Raw genomic sequence first — 24,357 nt, 5'->3', positions numbered from 1 at the left:
TTTTTTTTCGTCTTCACCTAGAGTTCAGATGCCTCAAAGCAAAAATAGCCGTGGGAAGAACTTCCTCAGTGTCGTCTCTGACTGAGGGGTTGTTCTGAAGAAGTGAATTTTTCCAACCAGAATGGTCTATAATCGCTTCTAACACACACGTCCCGTGGACACAGGTGTAAAAGGAGAATCTGAAAATGAACCGTTACACCACGGCTTGGAACGATCTGCCAGAGTATGTGGTCTGCAGCCGGCCTGCACAACCGTACTGCCACACACTGTTTCCAATTAGAAGTTTGCAGACAAGCCTGCATGGTGGTCCAAGATACACTGTAAGGGTGACACCAGTTCCTGAGTCACAAATCTGCGACCTATTCAAACCCATCTCGTAGAAGAACAATGCTTTCTCATTTTTTCATATAGAAAACCTTGTTCTGATCTCAGCTGATGGCTTTCTATAGCTAGTCACCACGCTCCTAGAGATCAGAAACTTTCTGATGAACACGCATCTTTTATTAGTTGTATTTGGGTTTGTTGCTGTTTGGAGGCAAAGGCTGATCTGATTTTAGATAATACTGTTTACGTGTTTCCGCTTCAACACATCCGTATTTGCAAAAAAAAATCTCATATCCAGCAGGGAAAATAAAAACTGTATGAAAATTAATGTTCCTCTCATCTCTAAAATACTCTGTTTCTATTGTAACTTTTGAGAAGGGCAAGTTAAACACTCTTTGAAGAAATAGCTAATTAAAGCTTAGAAAATATTCAGATTAATTTGAGTTTGTGGCAAACAGCAAGTCTGGTAAACTAACTTTAATGACTAAAATCTCAGACTTCACATTAAGTTATCTGTGTATGTGGTTTATCACTCTTTTTATATTCTTTCCATTTAAAAGCATCACCAAATAAACGTAGCTTCAGGCAAATATCATTTTAGCTATTTTCTAAGTAGAATTTTTGTCAACCTATATTGTCTGTATCACCCTCTAAAATTAAGTGCTGTATTGAAAAGAAATCTGCTGCAAATACTTTGTGCAATGGATTAACATCTGAATGTAGTTGTGACATTGAAGGTAAAAATATTTTTAATTATGATAAAATATAACTACTTCAGCTTGATGTTTGCTAAAAGGTAGATCAGACAATCGGTCTAATTTTCTGGGTAAAAGAGAGCACTTGTAGAATGAGGATCGTAATACTTAACAGATGAAAACCAAGAATTATAGTTCCCTTTTGAGCAACTGATCCTATCTTCCGGAGTTCAACAGATGTTTTATCACTATCACTGAGGTGAAAACAGATATGTAAATGTAAATATTAAATATCTTAAAACGCACACGTACAGCATGCAGGCACACACCTATTCTGGCCCTGGTCTTGCCCCTCAGAATCAATTACAGACTGCCTTTGATATTTTTCTCAATCTATGTGGATTTGTTTTTTTTTTTTCCTGAAAAAGCCTATATTTTTCCAGACAACACCCTATGCCACACACATGCATGGAAACAAAGTGGGAGGTAATATGCAACAAAATGGCCACCAAAGTAACCAAGAGCACCCTTTTCACATAACTACAGCACCACTGTATTTAACTCCTGGGAGAGCCGAGCATCGCTGTTAACAATGGATGAAACCACTGGCAGGAACTCAAATCCCACATACTGCATGCAGATGATTTTAATAAGATACAGCGTTTAGACCACAAAGGATACACTCCAGAGTAGCTCTATATATATTTGTTTACTTAATTGAAGGGGTGGAATACCATAGGCAGCCTAAAAACTGCATTTATTCTACGCACAGCAGTCAGTCTAGTGTCACAGACACAGTGTACACCACCCTTCTATGAAGTTAATTACTTAGCCCTCATCTAGATTAATGTCTGTTGTGATTTATTTCTTTACAATTCACCAGCAGCTTCTGATTTAACTAGTGCTGCCATAGTAAAAAGAAGACAAAATATTAGCTTATATAAGACAAAAAAGAGCTTAAGCTCAAACAGAAACTGAATCAATTTTCAGCAAACTTTGACTTTTTCTCTTAAGGGGAACAGTAGCTGCTGAATTGTTACATAGTTGATGGTAAATTATGTTTTGAATACCAAGCAAACAATGGTGTTATTTTAATAATTTGTATGTAATATGCAAAGACACACTGTATAAATGGCCTGTATAGGAACTCCAGCATTTGAATGCCCATGGATTCTTTTCTAAACACAGTCCTCTGTCTGCATCAGTCATCTCCATGCCAGCCTAACAGGAGAACAGACTAAAATGTAGTCTGTAAATTATACACACATGACACACAAATGCATGTTAACAGAACATTAAGACTTCAGACTGTAACACTTCAAAGATAGGAAATGTCAGAGTTAAGGCTAACTCCTCAATTTGAGTATGTTATTCATTTTGTGTTATGATACTGTCTTTAATCTTTAAAAAAAAAAAAAAAAGTAAGAAACAACAAAACCTGCGCTGGAAGCAAACACCAATTATGGAAAACTTCAGCCTTAAGGATTAAAACTTGATAGGGCATATGGAAAAGAAAAGAAGGAAGTGGCAAGTATCTTTAATTGTAGACAACGCTGCAGCTCCACCTATAATATCAGAGTTGGCTCAGGTTGTTCTGAATTAATCAGAAAGAATGATGTCCAAGCTATCAAACAGACTGTGCTTCCCTCAACTAATGTATCCAAATGCTGCACTTGATATTGACTATAGAGCATAAAATACTGAGTAATCACCAGTCATCCTGAAAGAGATGACTGAAAGTTTAAATTTAGATCACCTCTTATTTTTAAAATACACACATTAACGTATAAGCTTACAGCCTACTCTTAAGCACACCAGAGTGCTTTCACCAGTCACATTGTGGGGATCCTCTCCTACGGTTCTCCTCAAGTGGCACTTTCAATGGCAAAGACTACTGGCCTGTTTAAGTCCTTAGAAACAAAAGAGATTTAATATTACTAATCGGCTATGGGAGCAGAAAGAGTATCTGCTATGCTTCAGAAAAGCTAACAATTTTGCTTCAAAAAAGAGGTGGTGCCCTAAGAAGCAAAGTTCTTGTAGCTCCTACCTTTCCACCGTTTCTGTAATGCCTTTAGTTTATAGGCTGATTGAGCAAAACAGTGAGGCACGCTGCCTGCCATTCAGTTCCCATGCGGATCTCAGTCCTGCTTTGACTGCGATTTCTCAAAGTCGTTGACAACTCCTGTAATTTTTTGCATGAGTTTCAGGACATGTCATGGTTGGAGCTAAGGGATCAGGAGAATTCCCCCTCTACCAAATTATGTTATCAGTTCTCATAATTGCACTAGAAAACCTAAAAATATCAAAGGGATCAAAACTAGAAGATAAGGAGCATTCAACCTACTGTTCTTTCCAATATCTAATTTTTTTTTTTTTTTTACTGACAACTACATTGATTGGAAGAACTGTCCTACCATTTTTACTTGAAATACTACAGCTTTAGCTTGTGGGGTAGCTGCACTGGCAAAGGTGCCTCCCTGGAAGTTCAGCTGAGTGAAGGACTATTGCCTTGGGGAAGAAATAAATCATGGTGTCTTCAGCTCAGCTTGCTTCCTTTCCAAACCAACTTGGCTATGTCCACGCCATGATTCATGCCAGGAAATCTGGCAGAACAGGAACTGTAAAGGACTTTTGCCATGGCTTTCTGGTTCCAGTTGGCAAACGGACTCTCACCAAAAGTAGCTTATGAACTGTCAAAAAATCTTGGTCTGCAGGAGAGTTGCTGCCTTCCCTGAGATTTTGCACACATTCCATTATCTGCAAAAGCACATCCATGAAATAGCAGGAGTTTTTGTTTTGTTGGTTTTTATATTAATTTCAGGCATAGACTTTTCCATCACTCCAGGCACGAGAGGATACATTTCACATTTAAATTAAACACTGAATATGGAATTTTTGCTGCCGAATAGGATGTATTAAGGTCCAGAGTTATCCTCAGTTGATATTTTAGGTTTAACTGTTACTTTCCAAGTCATGAATTAAATATTTTTTTTAATGTTCAAATTACAGACCATATTGCAAACCATAAAAAAAGACCGAAAATGTAGTTAAGGATTCTCAAAATGAAAACTTCTACTGGATGTGACAGGTTGAAACCACAGAAGCATCATGAAGAAAATTAATTATACAAAGCAGCTCTTGTTTCAGAAATGTTTTAACACCACAGTGATAACACATGAATTTCAATGACATTTGCAAATTGCTGCACATAAATTGAGCTTAAACTAAATTTTGTGTTTGGTACTTCTCCCCTTTCACACTTCCCGTTACTTAAAGCTATGAACATTTTTCAGCAACACTTCTTTTTACGTCAGAAAGGGGGCAGAAAATTTCAGGGAAAATATCACTAGCAGACTAATCAGATATTTAAAATATGTACTCCGTGACACTGCTAACGTGCACTGACTTCAGCTCTGTCCCCCACCGGTGTTCGAGGATGCGGGGTCAGGACGAGGCAGAACAACTAACGCACTCGCTCAGCTTCCACTGCCTCACCTACAAGTACCATGTGAGGTCTGGACCCAGATTATCTTTTCCACTCAGCATCTTGAAAGGTTTTCAGGAGAAGCAGTAACTGAGGAGCTAGTAGCGAGGCCACCAGTAGTGCCAATGTGCTAAACATACAGTGGATGGACTGGTATGTCCAATCTGGAGCCTGCCTTTCTCCCTTCTCTCTTGCCCATTACAGTGTTCCCAGCTCAGCAGGAAAATACTGGCAGGAAGATTGTCACATACAGCTCTCCCTTCTCCCCCCTCCTGCAGGCTTTACTGTGCAGAAAGGGAATGATCTCTTACAGCTTCTCTTCTGCCGCTCTCATCACTTTGTTATCTGAGTGCCTTCTAATAGTGCATTAAGCTACATGATTAACTCCTGTCACATGTGGCTTGTTCTCTCTGATCCTCTCTGCAGGGGGAGGATCTGGGCCTTTGCAAGGGAAAAGGAAACACACGTCGGCTTACAGTTTTAAAAGTAGTGTGCAAATGGATAAAAAGGACTGGAGCCAGATTGTTGTTGGTTGGTTGACTGGTTTCTTAAGCTTTTTAGTTCATACGATGAGCAGTTGAGGAATTCTTAGAAAAGATATCTGTATCATACTGGAAACTCATGTCTTTTCACCCCATTAAATTCTCCTGGGAGCTAGTAAGCTCTCCAGAGAACTACTGAAATATTTCATTATAAGCACCTGGAAGGTAAGGATAAAGAATCAACTGAATTTTTAGGACGACTGTTTAACCCCACCCCCCCTTCTGTCTATTTTCACTAATGCCCATTTAATTCCACTGTCTAATCAACAAATGAGAGAAAAGGTATCTTCGTTAAAAATCTGGTACTTCCTTCTTTAGTTTTAGTTTTAACAAGCAATAATCTGGTAGTAAAATGAAAGTGGAATTTCATGTTCATTTATATGTATAGCGAAACAGAAGAAACTCTGTCCTTACCAAGAACAAGCTCACATCATGGCATAGGCCGGAGAGTGACCCTGTACACCAGGTGCAATCCACAAATTCCTGTTGATAGGCTCCACTTCCAGAGGCTGTTTGTCCCGCTGTCCCTATTCACTCTGGAACTTCAACCTTCTGATAGTTAAAAATACTCTTCTAATTTTTGATTCAAATGAATACATGGCCAGCTTGCAGCCACATGTGCCGGTGGCAGCATGTCCTCAGCTTCACCAGTTCTCCCTCTCTGGCCCCAAGCACTCTTATCCCTGTAAGTACACGAATCATCGACATTGCCACCAGGCTCAGACTTCCTTGGCTGCTCACACCAAGTTCTTCAGCCACGTTCTACAGGCTACTCTCCTCTCCTCTCCCACTAGCCCAGATCCACATCTCTCCCTGATACATTTCAAGTGTTCTTTTAAAAAATACACAATTTTAAACAAGAAGGGAAATGATTTTGAGGTCATCATTTAAATAACATTGGTTAAACTAAAAGAGGGTAGATTTAGACTAGACATAAGGAAGGAATTTTTTACAATGAGGGTGGTAGAACACTGGAACAGGTTGCCCAGAGAGGTGGTTGATGCCCCATCCCTGGAAACATTCAAGGCCAGGTTGGATGGGGCTCTTAGCAACCTGATCTGGTTGGAGATGTCCCTGCTCCTTGCAGAGGCGTTGGACTAGATGACCTTTAAAGGTCCCTTCCAACGCAAACTATTCTATGATTCTATGATTTTATGAAGTTGCTTTGTAAGTTAGAAGGCCACAACAAAGATGACTGAGAAAGGCAGAGAGGCAGTGATGCTGCATGATGTGCAAGAGGCGGCAAGAAAAAGGAAGCACAAAGCCCTAGACTGGCACTGGGGATAAACACTTCCAACCCCCAGCAACCAGCCTTGAGTAAATCAGATTAGCTAGATCATGGCTCAGTTCTCCCTCTTGAAAAGTATTTACCTAATAAAGACTGTTATTAGGAACACAAGCCTCCATTCCAGCTTATTTCAGTACCAAAACAGACGGAAAGAATAAGGTAACTCTCATCATTTTCCATTTCTTATCAGACTAGTATGACTGTACCAACAAGCACACAGCCATGAACAAGCATGTACAGGGGTACTCACTGGCATAAATGTATGCATTTCTGTGTCTGGAGGTCGCCAACCCTTGTTTTAAACTGTAAAAGTACAGAAATGCTTGGTTTTAACTTGTCAACATAACACGACCGTTTTTCTACAGGAGAATAAACCAGTGCTTACATAAAGACCTCAAAGCATTCACAGTAACCTAAAGTAATGAATATTGTAATGAGAAACACAAGTATTTAGGGTGATAATGACTGGACTTTGCTCTACTTAGATCAGCTCACCCCCTATGGAGGCTACCAAAGCTTAAAGATTTTATCACCCTAGTAATCAGCAATGGGTAATGGCCTTCATAAAACACAGTAATTAAATTGACTGATTTCAAACTAGTGCATTTTTTTCATTAGGGAGTTCTTCTTAACCTACTTCAAAAATCCCTTTGTGAATACTGGCGATATCAGTCAAAATTCAAATAACAGGGGATGAAGAGCTTGTTCTAGTCAATATTTTAGATTATTCAAGATTATTCAAGACTATTCAAGCTAAAAGCTGGAGTTCCTAGTATGCTCTCATTCTCTCTCTCTTTTTTTTTTTCTTTGGTCATCTCTAAGAGCTTACAGTTTTAAAAGTCTCTCAAGACTGATTATAAAACTGGGGGTGGAGGGGAAGCAAATCAAAACCTTAGCTCTTTACATTTTCTAACAATTCTTAAGAGATTCTGCTTTGTTAAAACATGCTTTTAAAATTCTGAGGCCAGTGTTCCAGCCTCCCCAGCAAAAACAGCAATGGTGAAATTTAGGTACTGCTTCACAATCCGTTTAATTACCCTTTATGCCTGGATTGTGTTTGTTGTTGTAACTACTGTATCTTACTTGATCTTTGAATGCTTTTGAATAAAACTCAGTTGTAAGCACAACCTCTTATTATTGCTCATATTTACCTTCACAATGTATGCGTGAGCTATTTATCTGTGTTCCAAGAATACTAGTAACTCAACACACATTTTAAAATAAAATATTTTACGGAGAGCCTCAACACTGCTTTTGTAGCAAAAACATTTCCTAACTCAGTATATGCTCTACAGGAGCTTTATGATGGCAAAAGTAAACCTACTGGAAAATCTACCTACATGACAGAAAATCTTGTTTCATATTTCTTTCTCTGGACTGCAGCAGTTTTTAACTACACGAAAGAGATGCTGGATACGTTTTCTGTATGAAATCTATCCAGAAATACAGGGATCTCAAGACAGGAGTACAACGTACCAACCCTTCCCCACTCTACCCAGAAAAATAGGTGACTCAATAGCTGTTCTGCAACGTGAGAGTTGGTCACAAACATGCATTTCTCTTTGTCTAGAGCCCTAAGAATCTCAGAACAGTTGTTAAAGGCTGCTGCAATCAAAGGAAATTATTTTATAGGCACCACTGGGATATTCCTAACTGTAGCACTTCATCCACCTATTTCAGGCAGTTGCCAGCTCCTCCCTCACTGGCCATGTACTTGAAAATGAGATATGAGATTAACACCTATCATGGAGCAAATGGGGAAGTACACAAACAACCTAACGCAGCAGCCCAAAAAGGGCTTAAGGAGATATTAACTCTGAAACTTAACAAAGTCACATAAATATCAATATGATTCTGATTTCACTGCAAGGGAATGAGGATAGAGGTAATCACTGTGTGAAGAATCCCAGCTAACTGCTTTCCTTGGCAGAGCAAGCTTTCCTGGATGGTCTAGGGAAAGAACTTCTCTTACTCTCCAGTTCCACCTGCCATACTGGTCACCTCTTAAAAGCATGATTAGGGTCAACTGTCTGAAAGACCGCCAGACAGATGCAATAGTTTGTCCTGTAACTAGTTTAACAAAATAACGTACAGTAATAAGCTCCCTGTGATTACAAAGTCTCCAATCCTCTGTGGCAAACTTACTTTACATTTTATTACAATCAAATAATAAATCATTGATTTACAGTTTCTATCTATTTATTCATAGTGCAAGCAGAATATGACCTGGAAGAGATTAATGGAAAAAAAAAAAAATAAATAATGGAAGGTGGATGAGAAGCTGCTTCTTTCACAACCAAAGGTGCAAAGAGCATTCTCAATAAACCAGGTAAGCAACAAACATGGTTGTTAGAGAATATTTATGACAGCGGCAACTGTGTAACATCACTGAAGCATGCACAATGGGAGCAGGCTTTCTAGAAAATATATCTATAAAAGAGACATGCAGTTAGGTCTAACTATCAATCATCTGGACATGTGAATAAATCTACAGTCAGTGGTCCATGTTCTGTTAAAATCAACTTCCACCATACAGAAAACTTGCTGTAAATAAGCCATAAGACCACAGAAGCTAAAACAGGTAATACATACTATCACAATAATAGTATCTTAACTACTAGACCAGCAAAGGTTTGAGTCTTTAGATCTTAACAGAGAGTAAAGTGTATTTACAATAACTGGTTATATTGTCTGGCTAAGCTATATAGGTTTAAGATCACACTGAAACAATCAGATTTTTGTGTGTTTGTTTCGGTTTTTATTTCATTTGATAATTCATATTCTTTAAATCAGTGGTTACTGATCCACAAGAGCACATCTATATGGACTGTTTAAGTCTCCTCTCCCCTGGAAGTGTGTGTATAACTCCCATTAACGCTAATGGGCATAAAGCATACGCATTGAGGAGAAAATAGACCCCTCGCTGTGAAAATAAACGTGTTCAGTTATTTTCAGTCACGATGCCGAAATCAAACAACTAAAAGTACATACTCTAAGGAGATAACATTATATAGACTAACTGAAAATGTCACCATTATTTTTAACTCCCTAGTCATGGACCCTGCCACGTTCTTCACGTTTCTGCCATTTCTTGTGTCATCAAGACACTTGGATAACATATAAAAAAGGGCCAAATCCTAAAGTTTTACACAAGCCAATCAGCCTCGATCTCACACTCCTTGCCTTCACAAAGGATGCAAAGTTAGACCTCGTGTCTTACATTTTCACTTAGGCCATATCATGCCTTCTCTTTATACCAAATGGGTTAATAGCAGCAGTAAACTTTACTGTTCTCTAGAACAGTTCCTTAAAACTATGATGAATCTGCCAAATTAAAAATTCCTATCACTTAATTTTTTCTTAATGATTTGATTCCCTGATGTTTTCTGCTCTGATCAAAATCAATGCAGTCAATCCTGTCTGTTCAAACAAGTAAGAAAAATTGCTTATATAGTAATGTGAAATTCAAAGACACTGTGATTTTTTATAATGCAATCACAATTTTTTCTGATCGAACCAATGTTTTATGAATTTATAGCTGATCTAATGTGATAGTTAGTCATGAGAAAATAAAGGTTTTTAAAAGGGTGCAGGGTAAGCGGAGCATTAATAATTTTTTTGAGTTTATTTAGTGTCTTTGTAAAGTGGCCTGCTGACTTTCTAATGCGAGTAATCACACCCGTCTTCCCAAATCAGAGAGATGAACCTTCAAATAAGTGGGTGCTACTGAGTTATCAGGCTGGCAGAAATGAGTTCTTCCAGTGATGAGACCTTTTCAGAAGCTGATGCTGCAGGAGACAGAGTGCTGTTGCTGAAAGGTCAGCTGTTGCAGCTCAGTGTCAGGCTTTGCAATACTGCCGGGTCAAATAGGAAAGCTAGGTGCTGCTGTGCTGCCAGGTGCTCTGCGGTCTAGCTCGCAGCTCCCAGCCCCTTGTCCCCACTCGTCTACTGTCACACTGAGTCAATTCATGGACAAAAATACCCCAAGGAAAACAAAACAAAACAATAAATCAATACTTCTCTGCTGTTCTATCTCCCTTCCCACAATGTGGGTGGTGACAGGCATTGCTACCAGCACAAAAACTGGGCTGTGAGGGATATGGCTAGGGATGGCTGGCTGGCAGACCAGCCCCATCATATCCCAGAATCAAACCCGTACAAAAAGGACAGTCAAAGGAAGACCCCAGCTGAGCCAAGGAACTGGCCAGTGTCTGCCCAACACTTCCAAAAGTGCAAATGCATGCTGTGAATCCCTTGTGCATCATGCCTGAGGACAGCTGAGCACAGAATAAGTCATCAGAGAGGTCTTTATGGATTGGCACAGAGAGTTAATGACTGAAGAGGCTGTTATCCATTGTACAATCCTTCAGTTCCAGGCTCTTGAGCTACCAAGTATTTCTGCATCTCACTTAAGGCTTTACAGTGAGAAGAGTTGTGCTGCAAAATATATATGCGCACTCTTCTTTTTTAAACCTGAAAAAGCCACTAACAACAAAATAGCCCTGGTAAGATCTGAAGCTGTTGCAGCCCAGACCACCTCTCCTAAATGCGGTACAGGAATTACTGCAGAGACTGATACTGCCAAAATGAACCAGGCAACAAATTAATGAGCTCCTCCATTCACTACAGAAGAGGAGGAGCGGTGGCAATGGCCCATGGCCTGTCAGCAGCCATGTGGACGGACATTCATCTGTTTGCGTTAAGCGTGTATGGAGCTGAGCTGGAGACTCTGCATGGGCAAGGCATGCCGCATCCGTGAAGCGGAACACTTTATGTAACACCGATCTGGACTCACACAAATAAATACTGTTGAATGACTCTCTTTTCTTTTTTTCTTTTCAAGTAATAGAAGCATGTCTTTCTTTTTGATCTGAGTGTATCACTGTGACTCATTTTGCAAGCTGAAGTCTGATGATACAGAGCAAAGGCCAAAAACTTAAATATTACTTCTTCTGCACAGAACACTAAATCTATTTTCTCCTGGGTGAGCTTGCAGGGGTAAACAATCCTGTGAATAACTTGGTGCATGATATGCAAAAAGAGACATTTCTAGAGGCTGTCTAGACTCTCAGACAAAATCAGGCTGTGCTGTCATCAAAGACATTTCCATAGCCTGTTGTATCACTTGGAACACAGAAAAACCACCTTTTTCAGAACAATCATGCAAAAATGAAAAATAAATAAAAACAGCCTGACCTGCCAGTGTTATAGTGGAAATCTGAACACAGTAACCTTATACAATTTAGAAATTATGCTAACAATACAGCAAGAAGTTTCAGCAAACATTTGTGAGGACAGGCAACTCCTGCACAAGTGAATGCAATCCAAAAACATGAGTCATGCACAAGCAATTTTGCTATGGGCCATAAAATCACTTTATGAGAGTTACAGATAATTCTGTATGTATTCTATAATGTTTCCCTACTGTGTAGAGATGGATATCTCAGTATCCTATCACAGATAATGATGGAAAACAAATTCTCTACATAAAAGCTGATTGCTCAGAGATTCACCCTTAACTGTTCCAAGGGATTGTAATGCCGACAGAACACTTTATACCGTATTCATCAACAAAGAGGTAGATTCCATCAGTGCCAAACACACTGCAGTTTAGATGGTTTTTATAAGATGCAGCAGGGTGAACTGAGAGCAGCCTTAGACACGGAATACACATCCTGCTATTTCTCAGCACCTACATACTCTTTATCACACATGCGCCTACCATCCTCCACAATGACACCTCTCATTTCCTCCTGTTAGTACTTTTGCACGTATTCAGACATATTCGGCATTATTCAGAACAGATGTCCTCTGTACATGTCATGGTGAGAAAAATCTACAGCATTAAGCCTGTCATGAAATAAGAGATACTGGAGTATAAAAGGTGAACCCTTCAGAATCAACTTCAGAAAAACACAGCTTCTTTTTGCACCTCCATTCTGCTCTTTATGTTCCTTCTAAGTTTTTCCAACTGCACCCATAGAACCATTAAAAAAAATTTTAAAACTCTGAAAACTTTCAAAGAAGATTTATCTCATGAGATTTTAACTAGTTAACTCTTTCGCAAGGTAGCTTTATGACTAACACACTGCTGGCAGCCCAAAATCAATGGGGACTCCACCGAAAGAAATCTGGCTTATTCTTTGGAGGTGTCCTACTCATGTGTTACGATACATGATCTTTTCTCAAACTTGGATGTGGCATTCTCCAGGAGCTGAGCTGTGAAAAAAAACAAACCCAGACAATAAACCAATAATAATACCTCTCCAACATCATAGATCCATATGCGGCCTTCTGAATCACCAACTGCTACCTCCTTCCCAGCCTGGGCCCAGCGGACACGGTTGAGGGCAGAAGCTCCTTCTATGGTGACACTGGCTGTGGGAACCTGTCAAAACAATACGAACAGGAAGGACAATAAAATCACGCTGCCTGCAAACCCAGAGGTCAGTTTTGAATGTCCTGCTTAGCTGGGTGAGTCACAAGTCCCTTAGCACTGCTGGAAGTAACATACAACCCTCCTCAGAGAGAGAAAAAAAATGAATTCATTGTTTCTTCAATCATATGCTAGAAAGAGGAAAGAGTAAGAGATTGCTTGGAATGAACAGGGAAGACTTTTCCACAGTAAAGGGCAGTAAATTAAACAGTTTTTTCCCCTTAACCTTGGAGATATGCAAAACCGCATCTGCTTCTTTCTCAAAAATCACTGACTTATGAGCAAGAACCAGCTGAGGGTAGGACTTGGCTTCAGTCCTGCCCTGGCTTCTGGCGTCTGACTTGGGCCCACATAACCTGACAGTCAGCACACACATCCCTGCATTCATGCTGACACATCTTTTAAATCCATACTCACCTCTGTAGCTAGATGCAGAGGTCAAAACTTAGGTATCATGTCAGAAAAGTCCTGAGCTAAACACTTCAGAGTGAGGGCATGGCAGAAGTGAGAACAGCTGAGCTGACATTTAAGAACTCCTACAATATATTCCCACAATTCTCTTTTACATCCCCAGGAGATGACTTCTGCTTTAAATATACCTGGATGCTGTCTAATTTCCAACCCTCCTCCCCGCCCCAAGTCAACCAACTTAACAGATGATCCACAAGAATACATAAAGATTCTGGTTAACGCGTGGGATGAATAAAGCAACGAATACAATCTTAGGAAAAGTATTTGTAATCTAAGCTGGAATGAGGGCATCAAAAATGCTGCAGGAGGAAGGAACTGTGTGGGTGTTTGTCCCAGATAGGTAGATCACTCAGTTGATGTAGGTCACTTCATACGACAAATGATGGTAAACCTGCAAGTCTGCTAATGCTCCACCCAGTTGCCTTTAATAAGAGAACCTGCCTGAGCAAGGAGCCTGTAGCGTGGCATGACAATCTTCCAAACAAGGCTTTTTAGCTTTAATGCTTTTTAGGTCAGGGCAAATGGGATAGGATAGCTGCAAAAGCAGCTCCTCCACCAGATCCATCTGTGGGAACAGGTCTCAGTCACACGGTCAGATGAGGACAAGGGGGTGTCCCGGGACCTATAAATGGACATGGAATTGGAGAGCAGTCCAGGCAAGAAGAGGCAGACAGACGGGAACCAGAGTCCAGGCTACCTGTGGAGGAGTGACAGGTACTCCTTCTGTCCTCATTGTCAGCACAATGCAGCAGAAGCAGGAAGCAAGCAGCTTGACGGTGTTATTAAAGCCTGGTCTGAACATTGACAAACCGACAACATACCAAAAACAATATTTTGGTAACTTAATCTTGGTTCTCTGGCTGTAGCCTTATATTGTAGTTGTGAGATAGGTCCAAAGATCCAGGAGAAAAATAATTTCAAAACAAATATTGTATAGCTCCCACACCAATCTCCTTCTCCTCAGCTCTAACGCCTTCATTGTGTCACACAAGATGAGTGACAGTGGGAAGCTGAACCTTCGCAGACTTCCTGAGACTCTCGTTACAGCCGCAGTGCGTGCGCAGCCACACCAGCAGCAGGACAAGGAGTGGAGAAGTGGGAAGCAGGGCTGCTTGCTTTGCCCCTCTCCCCCCTGGAGACTCCTCACCGACCCCAACACAAGGCAGCAAAATCAAACTGGCACCTCGAGCACAACGTGCCTGCCAAGCTAAGGCGTCACCTCTGCAAAGGGCTTCACAGCAGCGTCCTGAGCCCCACGTGTGAAATGCAAGAGGATTTTGTTTGTAGAATGATGTAGAAATAATGCTGGATAGCAATCAGAAAGCAGATACCACCCTCCCTCCCCTGGAAGAAGTAATTCAAATGCAAATAAGCTACTGGACTCATCTCCCCATTGTGCAAGGCCTAGATCCCGTCCAAGGCAGTATTACCCAAAAAAGCTGGCATGCTCTAACTCCTTGTCCCAAGTCTGTTACTGCTTAGTGGGCTAAAGTCAGTGGCCTAAATCTGACACGGGGTCATTGATCCATGATAAAATGACAGTAGAAAACAAGCAAGTTTAAGTCCTGTGATGACCGATTTATTTTTTTTTTTAATAAAATAAATTAATTCTACTCAAAATTAATTTCATAACATTTGGAAACAGGTTTCTTCAAACAACAACTAAACACCACATTTTAGAGGACTGCTCCACTAACCAGCTATGTTTCTTGGAAAACTATAGATCAAAGGTATTTGTTTCATATACAAATACACACAGCATATATTTAAGGCACTGAACTTTCACAAAATCTTTCAGAAGGCTGAAATACGTAACTCTAGAGTTGGTTTTTTTTTTGTTAATACAGCATTCTTTCAGTGTTCCACATAAAAATAAGCAGCACGCATGCCGCAGACACAAGACACAACTCATGCTTTTTTTCAAAACCCGATGGTTTTGTAAAATCCTGTTACTATTCCACAAAGCCATCTAATGAAATAAAAAGCAATAAAGAAAGTCTTTAAAAATCTAAATAAAAAGCCTTCTTCTCCAGTAATATGGAGAGAAATATAGTCAAACTATAGTATCTTAAAATAGATCTGTCTGCTCTCAATAGTGATCGGTTAAATTACACATGCCTATTTTAGATTTCAAAGATAAAAGTTTACTTTATAATGGCAGCATTATGTTTTTAAAATCATATTTGAAATACTATAAATTTTCTGAAGTTGGTGCTTGTCAGATTTTGAACAATTTTGAAATGAGATTTTAACAGGTAACAGATTAAGAAAGATGCAGTCAGAAAAACCTGCATGATAAGAACATACTTTTAATTTTTTTTTTTTTTTTGCTTTTATTGCTTACTTAGTGTCAAAACCTGCTTGCAAATACATCTTCTCTGTTTCTAGAAATAGACACCATCTTCACACTTACAAAACTATGGTACAGATGCAAAAAAAACCCAACAAACATTTGAATGGGATATAACACAACAGAAATAAGGAATTTTGGAAATCACTTTGATATCAGTTCATAGATAAATAAGACTCATCATAACCCAAAGATGTTCTCCAGTCTTTTGATCAAAAAAGAAATGTTACATATAGGTAAGAAATTGGCATTTGGAATCCTGAAACTATCTGCAAAACTCACTATACTGATCCCTAGAAACAATATTCAGTTTGCAAAAGAATGAAGAGTAAGGATTTTTTGCTTTTTGCATTTTTTTAAAATATTCATTTATCAAATATAAAACATATTGACTTTCATTGCTATTCTAAAAACAATTTCTGTTATCTACAGATCAACACAAAGCACACAAATACCCTTGTTACTTTACATGCAGATTTTGAGAATAATTAAATTGATTAAGTCCATCATACATTCAAAGAATTTTAGTTATTTTGATCAGAAAGCATCTAGCTCTCAGGAGAAATGTTTTTAATACAGCGAGTAACACTAGTGGAAACTGCGTTACAGTTAAAAAAACTGAAGGTAGCATATTGTAACTAAAACCAAGTATTTTCTTAATTGGTTTACAAAATAATGCCTAGATAATAATGTGGCTTATATCCCAAATTAAACAAAACCAGGTCTCATTAATAAGAATCATTTATAGTTCTTACACCGAGATTTTTATCAATAGCTAGCAGTTAAACACATTAATATACCTGTCATTTTCTACTGCCTTCACAAATAGTTTGACATTGCGTATCTGACATCTAAAAGTAATAATGATCTAAAAAATAGGTGTTTCAAGATTTCTTATTGCAAAGACAAAAGTGCTGACAAGGACTTTTTCTTAGCAAATAGCAGCGCAGACTTAAATGGCAGAATCAATTACAGAAATCTTAAAAATTATAAACCAATTATGACCCACCAGATAGAGGGTCACAGCGAACAATGATCACTTTCAGTTACGATGTTTAAAAGAACTCCTTACAGTTCTCTTCTAGTGATATTTGTGCTGCTTCTCCCACATAACAAAACCTCACATCTATTCAGAATTTGCCAGTTCACCCTTTATAGAGATTTTTAAATTTGTTTCATTAGTGTCCAGTAAGGAAACCAAATGGTATTTCTGCCTCCAGAGACCTAAATTCAATTCTTATAAAAATACAAAGCTCAGATACCACAAAAATAATTCCAGTCTGATCCTTACATGAGAGCTGATTTTGACCTCTCAGAATGGAAATCATTTGTGAAATCAGGGGTGGCCTTGCATGCAGAAGAAAAGCAGGATTGAGCTTGAAATTATTTTTTTTTCTGATGTTCCTATGTATTTATATGTAAACACACTGAAAATGTATCAGCAGTTTTCTATGTACAGCCTTGTTATTGATGGGAATGGGATCAAGCAGTCCATACTAATTTTTTTAAAGAAATTACGGTCTCATTGAGTTAAATGGCAAAACATCAGTTAATTTCAAGCAAAGCACGATTTCAGCCCTGGTATTTGGGGGGAAAGGGTTATTTTTTTTTTCTTCTTAAAATGCTGGGGTTTATGCTCTGTGTTTAAGCCTGCATTAATGAGAACACCTGAAGGATATGTCCCTCCCTTCCCAAAATAAATTCTGAGGAGACTCCTCCTGTATATCCTCCAGCTGTATGTGCTCTAATTAAAAAGGCTGCGCTGCTTCCTGCTCAGAGCACTTCAAAAGGCCTCACTACTCCCCTTGACAATGCAGCGCCCGGTGCTGGTTCCTCTTACCTGTCCATGCTTATTTATGGCAAGCACCACTCACTGGAAGCCATAAACTGTGCCCATATTTTACTCTGTCTGAAATGTATAGCGTGTTTATGTGAAAGGCGTATTAATGTTCAAACTAATCTTAAAAGAAATAATAATTGTAAAAATAGGGTGTACAGGGGGGAAATAGTGCCACTTTCTCTTTGGTCTTCTCTTTTTTTTGAAATAAAAAGCAACTGTTAAAAAGTTAACACATGCCTTTTTTTACATTGTTTGTTCTTAATTTTACATGGGACTAAGTAAAAATATTTCGATTCTCATGCTGAATACTCTTGCTGGCCATCTACGACCGATCTTGAGCGACGTGACAGGTTTTCTCAAAAACATTTTTTGGGGAAACTCAAATCTACAAAAAACAGTATCAATATAAGTTTGCAGCATTTTTTTTCAAATTTGAAATAATATGAGGAAAAAGGAGTGTTTGGCACATTTAGAAAATTACTTTTTAGAAAATACAGTATTTACAGTTCCGAATCTTTGCAAAAAGCTCTCTGATTAATCCTTTCTCATCAGAGAAATTCAAAGGTGTGACGTTTCCTTCCCAAAGGTCCCCCCCTATTTACTTAACAGCAAGAAAAAGAAAACTTATGTTACATTTGTATCTCTGCCTTTAAATTTCTCAGCAAATTTTAAAGAGAAAAAAGGTGAGGGTATAAAATCACAAATAACATGTGAGAGAGATGTCGCGTGCTTAAAAAAACTCAAGCGAGTACCTAGCGAGTCAGAAAGGTGGGAGGAGAGGGAAGATGCAGGGGCACACTGCGTTTCTGACACACCAGAGGCACTGGGCTTGCAAATTATAACCTCCAGAGGATTTGGGGCAGAGGACGAACACGAAGGGCAACAAAGTTTCCCATCCAAACACGAAGCCGCTCCCAAGCGCGGGAGGCTGGCGAAGGGCTGCCCGGCGCCCGGGCCCAGGCCGCAGGCGGGAAGCGCTGGCAGGCCCGTGGCGGCTGTGGCCGGGCTGCCAAGGTGTGACCACCTCGGCGAGGGCTGCCATCGACGACAGAGGCGTTTCAGGGGCCTGGCGCGGTGTGCCAACGAGGGGGGAGAAGGGTGCAAAATAAAAAAAAGTACAAAACGGGCACAGTTTAAAAGCGCGCCTTAAAATAAGCGAGAAGGAGTCAACCTCCCTCCCGCCTCGGCAGCGCAGCTCTGTATTTGTGTTGGCTTTCTGCCGGGGGTGCCGGAGCCGGCCCTCCCCACCCCTGACAGGTACCCGACAGCAGCAGCCCCGCCGCGGGGCAGGGAGGGAGGGAGGCGGGAGGGAGGGAAAGAAGGCGGGCGGGGGAGGGGGGCGGTCGGACGCCCCCGGCAGCGGGACCGGCCCTCCCCGCCGCGCCCCGGGGCGCGGGCGGCGGCCGACGCCGGGCTCCCCGCTCCCTGAGGGATGCCGGCGCCCCCGCAGACCCCCGGATTGGGGGGAGTGGGGGGAGGCAGGAGGGGAGGAGGGGGCGCTCGGCAGCGCCGCGCCGCCGGCCCTCACAGGGTTAAGGTCTTGCCCGGCGCCCCGCTGCCCGCCCGCCCTCGCCTTCCCGCCACCGGCCGCCGCCGCGCCGCCTCACCTCGGTGTCGTTATTCAGGTTCCAGAGATCCAGGCGCCCCATCCCGTCCACGCAGGCGAAGAGCGCGGGATGCACTGGCGACCACATGACATCGTAGACATAGTCGGCATTGTCTTCAAAGGAGTAGAGCGGCTTGTTGTGCTGTAAAGCAGAGAGAAGCATGAAGACTTCGTGGCGCTAGTGCTGCCTGGGGCTGTCTGGCGAGTCTAATTAAAAACTTTGCACATTTACAAAGTGTCATAAAACTTCCCCAGATGAAAGGTCCTCGCGAAGGGTGGGACTGCGCTTTAATGGGGCAACAACTGTCCGGTGGGATAAATGAGATGCCCGGCGTGAGGGGTGTGGGACGTGCGGGTGACGGGGCGGGGGGGGAGCGCCCGCGGCCTCTCCCGCTGCCGGCCGGCACCTCGCCGGCGGACCGGTGGGGGGGGGCGGTGGGGTGGGGTGGGGTGCGGCAGGCGGACAGGCACCGCCGCGCCCGCCCGAGCCAACCGCGCTTGCGGTCGCACCCGATAACGATCGTGAGATCGGCGGGCAGCCACGCGGCGCCCTCCGCGCCCCTCCGCGCACGGCGGGCGGCGCCTGCCACCTAGCGGCGGGCGGGGCGCGCGCCCGCACGCATCACCCCCTCCCCCACCCCGCGGGCCGGCCCCGCGTGCCGCCTCAGGGCCCAGCTTCCCGCCCTCGCTCGGCGGCGGCCCCGCGGCGCTAGGCCCGGCCCGGCCGGGAAAGGGAAGGAAGGAAGGCTGCCATCTCCAGCAGGCGGGAAGTCGGAGGGAAGTTAGGAAGTACAGCGGGAATAAAGTGTAATTGTCCGTCATGAATTATTCATCGCATCTGGCTTGCCTAATTTTTGCATAATGGCTTCGCTAATCCCCGATCAATTAATGGAAAATGAAATTTGAATGATAATGAAAACTCCAGAGATGAAAGAAATTAAGTATTCTCATGGCTTGTGACAGAAATCCAAACAATGGGGCTTCTCCGAGGGTCTCCCTGCCTCCCCCGCCAGCTGCCGGCGGCGGCCCTGCCGCCTCCCCGGTAAGCGGGGCACAGCAGCCCCCACCCCCCGCCTCTCACGGAGGCTTCTGCGAGAAATGAACTGTCCCTTGGGGTCCCTCTGCACATCTCTAGGTTACACCCATGGGGTGGCTCGGGCAGGTCCCTCTAGAATGCGTCCCCGTTCATTTTGCAAAGGAAACAATTGTGGGGAATGCCTGCAGTGCATCGCCGAGCCCTGCATCATCTTTCTGAAAACTGGAGTGACTGATTTGCTGTATCGCTTTTCTTTTGTCTGTTATTAATTTCGAGCAATAAAGCAGTCTGTTCAGTCACGCCAGTTTTGTTTTCAGCCCTCCTGCGCTACGCGGTACCTCGTCCGACGCCCAGGGCCGCGGCCCAGCACGTGGACGGGCGTGCGTGCACACGCGCACCTCTGTACTGCCGCATTCGTCAGCGTTCACGTGACGGGTTCTTACCGCAGTACGGTACCGTCAGTAATTTAGATACAGTTCTGTTCATCGCAGGGATAAGAAAAACCATAAAAAGCAGCCAGCGGTTTAATTACATGACTTTGTCCTTTGGAAAAATACTGAAGATGGAAAGGGATCAGGTTCTATAGGCCGGTTTTTCCTATATTTGAATGAATGAAAGACACTTTGGATGATTACAGGATCAGGTCCTAAATTTTCATAACTGGCCTATTTTTTTTTCTGCATTTCCTAAGAAAAGAAAACATTTTGTTTTGTGTGACAATAAAATGAAACTACAGCTTGAGCTTATTACCTTAAATTTATATAACATTTTTATTTCTTTTCCAAAGCTGGGGTTTTGCAAAAGAAAAGGAAAAAAAAATACAAGAATATTTTCTTACCTAAACAAGGTCTTGTTCTCCAAACATATGTATCTGCTTAGTATATTATTAGTACCAGTGGAGTCACTTACACGTGTTAATGGAATTACTTACATGCCTGTGCTAAAGCCTTTGCAGGATTGAGGGCCAAATGAAGACTAAGCTTTTAAGAGGCAGAGGTATTTAATAGGAAATTTCAAAGTGAATCTCTTCATCTGTTAGCCAGGAAATAGTATTTAGAGTGGGCCATACGGATCCACTATATCGATTTGCCATATTGTGCAGTTTCACTGAGAACATCTAATTTAGGTTCAAATACATCAACCATCTAAATGCTGGGAAAATGGGCATTGAACACAATAGTACACCAAAGGAAAGGAAATCTGGTCAGCTACTAGGTGGTTGGTATTTTTCTTATTCATGGGAAATGTGCCGCACATACAGCTCTTCAACATTTAACGTAATGGGAGAAGTAACAAAATTCCACAGAAGTAAGAAAACTATTAAGATATCAATCAATCCAGGGCAGGTTTCAGTCAGTATCTCCTTTTTGTCAACATATCAAAATTTGTTTTGACCTTATTGTGAGTGTGACACTTCTATGCTCTTTTTAGTTCTGCCAGTTTGTTTTCCAATTCATGCCTAAAGGCCAAAGCATTAGAAGGAAACATCAGGAGATGTGGTTCTAGTCTGTATCTTGCTGCTCACATGCTGAACAATCTCTAGCAAATAGCTTTAGCTGATGTGCCTCAGTTTCCCTGTTAGCAAATAAAACCACTTTCGGAGTGCTGGTATTTGCAGTGGAAAGCGCAGCAGATAGGCAGCCTGCATTGCCTTTACCGTAACTGGAAATATTCAGTCAGATAGGAAGTCAGAGGGAAAATCTGGGCAACAGGAGTAATATGTCTTTATGAGACATGCAAGCAATGACACACAAATGAATGGAGATGAATAGAGTGGCACACTGTAGGGAAATAGGAAATTGCAGCCACCTGAGCAGCCCAAGCAAAAGGCAAGATCAACTGCCGTGTGGCTGGGAAAACAAGGAGAAATCATATGGCACCACCAGGCAGTGGCAGCGGAGCTGAGCTACAGCCTTCACAGTGCCCACAGCATCTCTGCCCTCCCAGCTTGATCAGCCTCAGTGGAAAAAAACAAATCTTTCCCATGCTATGCCTTGTTTTGCACCATTTAACTAGAGAAGAACATAAGAACTGCATCAGGTCAGGCTGGAGGTCCTTCTTGCTTCAAGAGTAACAGCGAGTGAGCTTTCTTAAAAGCTGACATTTCATCCTGGTCTGATTTTGCTCACTGAGAGCAGTTATGTTGATTTCATCATAAAGACTCCATTTGTAAGGTTAAGTGTGTATATAAATGCTTGCAGGACTTCCTTACTGTAAGCCCGTTAACGAAGGGCCCGGGCCTGCAAATTCTTTCAATGTAAGGATTTATGAGTAAGGACCGATACCGACCACTTTTAAAAAATGTTGAAATGTAGAACCATGTAAAGGTCACTTTAAAGCAGTTTTAAATTACCAAAACTTCAATCTTACACAATCTATAACTAACATATGGCTATTATTATAAAACAACTGAAATTTAAACTTGATGAGCTTTCATTCTTAAATATCAACCTACTCTGTTATTCAATAGAACAGAAGAAATAGTTTAAAGCCGTACCTTCAGACAAACTTGGGCCAAATCTACTTATTACTCTAGAAGAGAGTTTGGAGTGAAAATGCGGTACTACGGAATCGGTGGAGTTTTGCCATTGATTTCAATAGGACAGGATTTGAGCATTCAGTGGAAAATGCGAAAAAGCCAATTCCAAGACACGTGGTTTTGTCTCATTTATTTAAGCATGTCGTCAAAATCTATTGTTCATCCTCAGTGTTTGTATACAAGCATTGTTTAAAAGAACAATGCAGAGTGAACATTTTAAATACCTGAGACCTGTCTAGGAATTAGCACTTGTCTATGAAATAAGAAACTCACCTAAATAAAAACTATATATTTAAATAAAAGAGGTCTTTTTTTTCCGCATATAAATTTGACCAGTCTATTCCACTTCTTATTTGCATAGAAGAATTTTCTTTAATCCAGGAGGCGCCACACATAAAGTAGCTAATTATCCATATAAAGGAATGAATACATATCCACAGGTTTTAACCAGCATCTGACTTCTGAAAAGCTATGGAAAAAGCTATTGGCTTTGCCTGTTTCATGAAAGCGGAGTTTCACAGGTTGGCACAATTTCTGTGGGTGTCAGCTCCACCTAAAGGTACTTCCCTAGACTGTACCTTCACCAGTACAGATGTACGGTGACACCACATACTCTGTTATCTCCCCTTCTTTCTATTCCATTTTCTTCCATTCTAAAGACGATAAGCCAAGCCCGTGCTTCTGGCTCACACTGTATTAACAACAGCCATGAGCACTGTGTGGTATTGTAAGCTGATTCAAGCTATTTTTCTAGGTGTGCAGCAAATATGACAGATTCATTAGTCCTTGGCATAGAAACTTTCCGAACAAGCTGATGTGATGTTAAGGTCCCTTCCAAGCCAAACTGTTCTATGATGCTGTGATTCTATGTGTTTGTTTAGGCTCAAGCTCCAGCTCTTGGGCACTTGGAAAGAGCAGAGCCAGAGCAGTCCCGAGCAGAGTGGCTGCTCTTCTGTCGAGCCCTTGAACAAACCAGGGAACAGGGGGCTCGAACAAGATGATCTTTAAGGTCCCTTCCAACCCAAACCATTCTATGATTCTATGAATTTGGCCCCTGTGGGACCAAATATTGTACAAATAGCCTTTCTTCATTAAAAACAACAACAAAAAAACCCCTACAAAATGGTGGCAAAGGAAGACATCTCTTCTGGCGTAGATAACACATTGCAAAGCGAAACTCTGCAGTCTTTATTTAAAGCAAGTGTTACAGTACATGTTGCATCATCTCACTGTCAGATGATTATTAGGTCACTGAATCAAGTCTAAACTGCATTTCTGGGCAAAGGAACTGGCTTCATTTTTTTAGATTCAGTAGCAACAAGGAGGAATAAATGAGTGTGGAAATGATCCCTACACTATTCACAGCCCTGTTTTATTTAAGTACTGTAGTGTTACTATGCTGATTGTTTTTTGGAATCCTAAAAGTTGCAGGCAGTCAAGGCAGAAAACTGTTCACTTTTAGAAATTATCGTTCTTGCAGAGATGCTGAAACTGTTCCCTCTCTTAATTGCCAATAATAAAAGAAAGTCCAGTATTTTTGCATAAACATATGGGAATTATTATAGCTGGAGGAGGGGACAACAGTGAGACCGAAAGGAAAGGGGCTATGAGAGCAGACCAAGTCTGGAGATAACATGATGATTACATTTTTGTGGTTTTTCTTCAAAGTCAAAGTGTCATGGGTGAGCATACAAGAAGGAAGCAAAGGAAAAAGGTTTGATGATTGGCACAGGCAGATTTAATGAG

General features: G+C 41.4%; 1 protein-coding gene across 3 annotated transcripts in view; it reads right to left on the bottom strand.

The window, feature by feature from the left end:
* The window catches only part of DYNC1I1 (dynein cytoplasmic 1 intermediate chain 1), a 193,183-nt gene that overhangs the window by 5,535 nt on the left and 163,291 nt on the right, over nt 1-24,357 (bottom strand). For all 3 annotated transcript variants that reach the window (XM_086741518.1, XM_086741520.1, XM_086741519.1), the window contains exons 15-16: nt 19,038-19,178; nt 12,596-12,721 (exon numbers count right to left, since the gene is read on the bottom strand). In XM_086741518.1, coding sequence (XP_086597644.1) covers nt 12,596-12,721; nt 19,038-19,178 — 267 coding nt within the window. The remainder of the gene's footprint in view (nt 1-12,595; nt 12,722-19,037; nt 19,179-24,357) is intronic.

Source organism: Chlamydotis macqueenii, chromosome 2 (assembly GCF_036417535.1).
Source record: "Chlamydotis macqueenii isolate bChlMac1 chromosome 2, bChlMac1.mat, whole genome shotgun sequence".
NCBI lineage: Eukaryota > Metazoa > Chordata > Aves > Otidiformes > Otididae > Chlamydotis > Chlamydotis macqueenii.
This window is presented reverse-complemented; position numbering and strand designations above follow the sequence as displayed.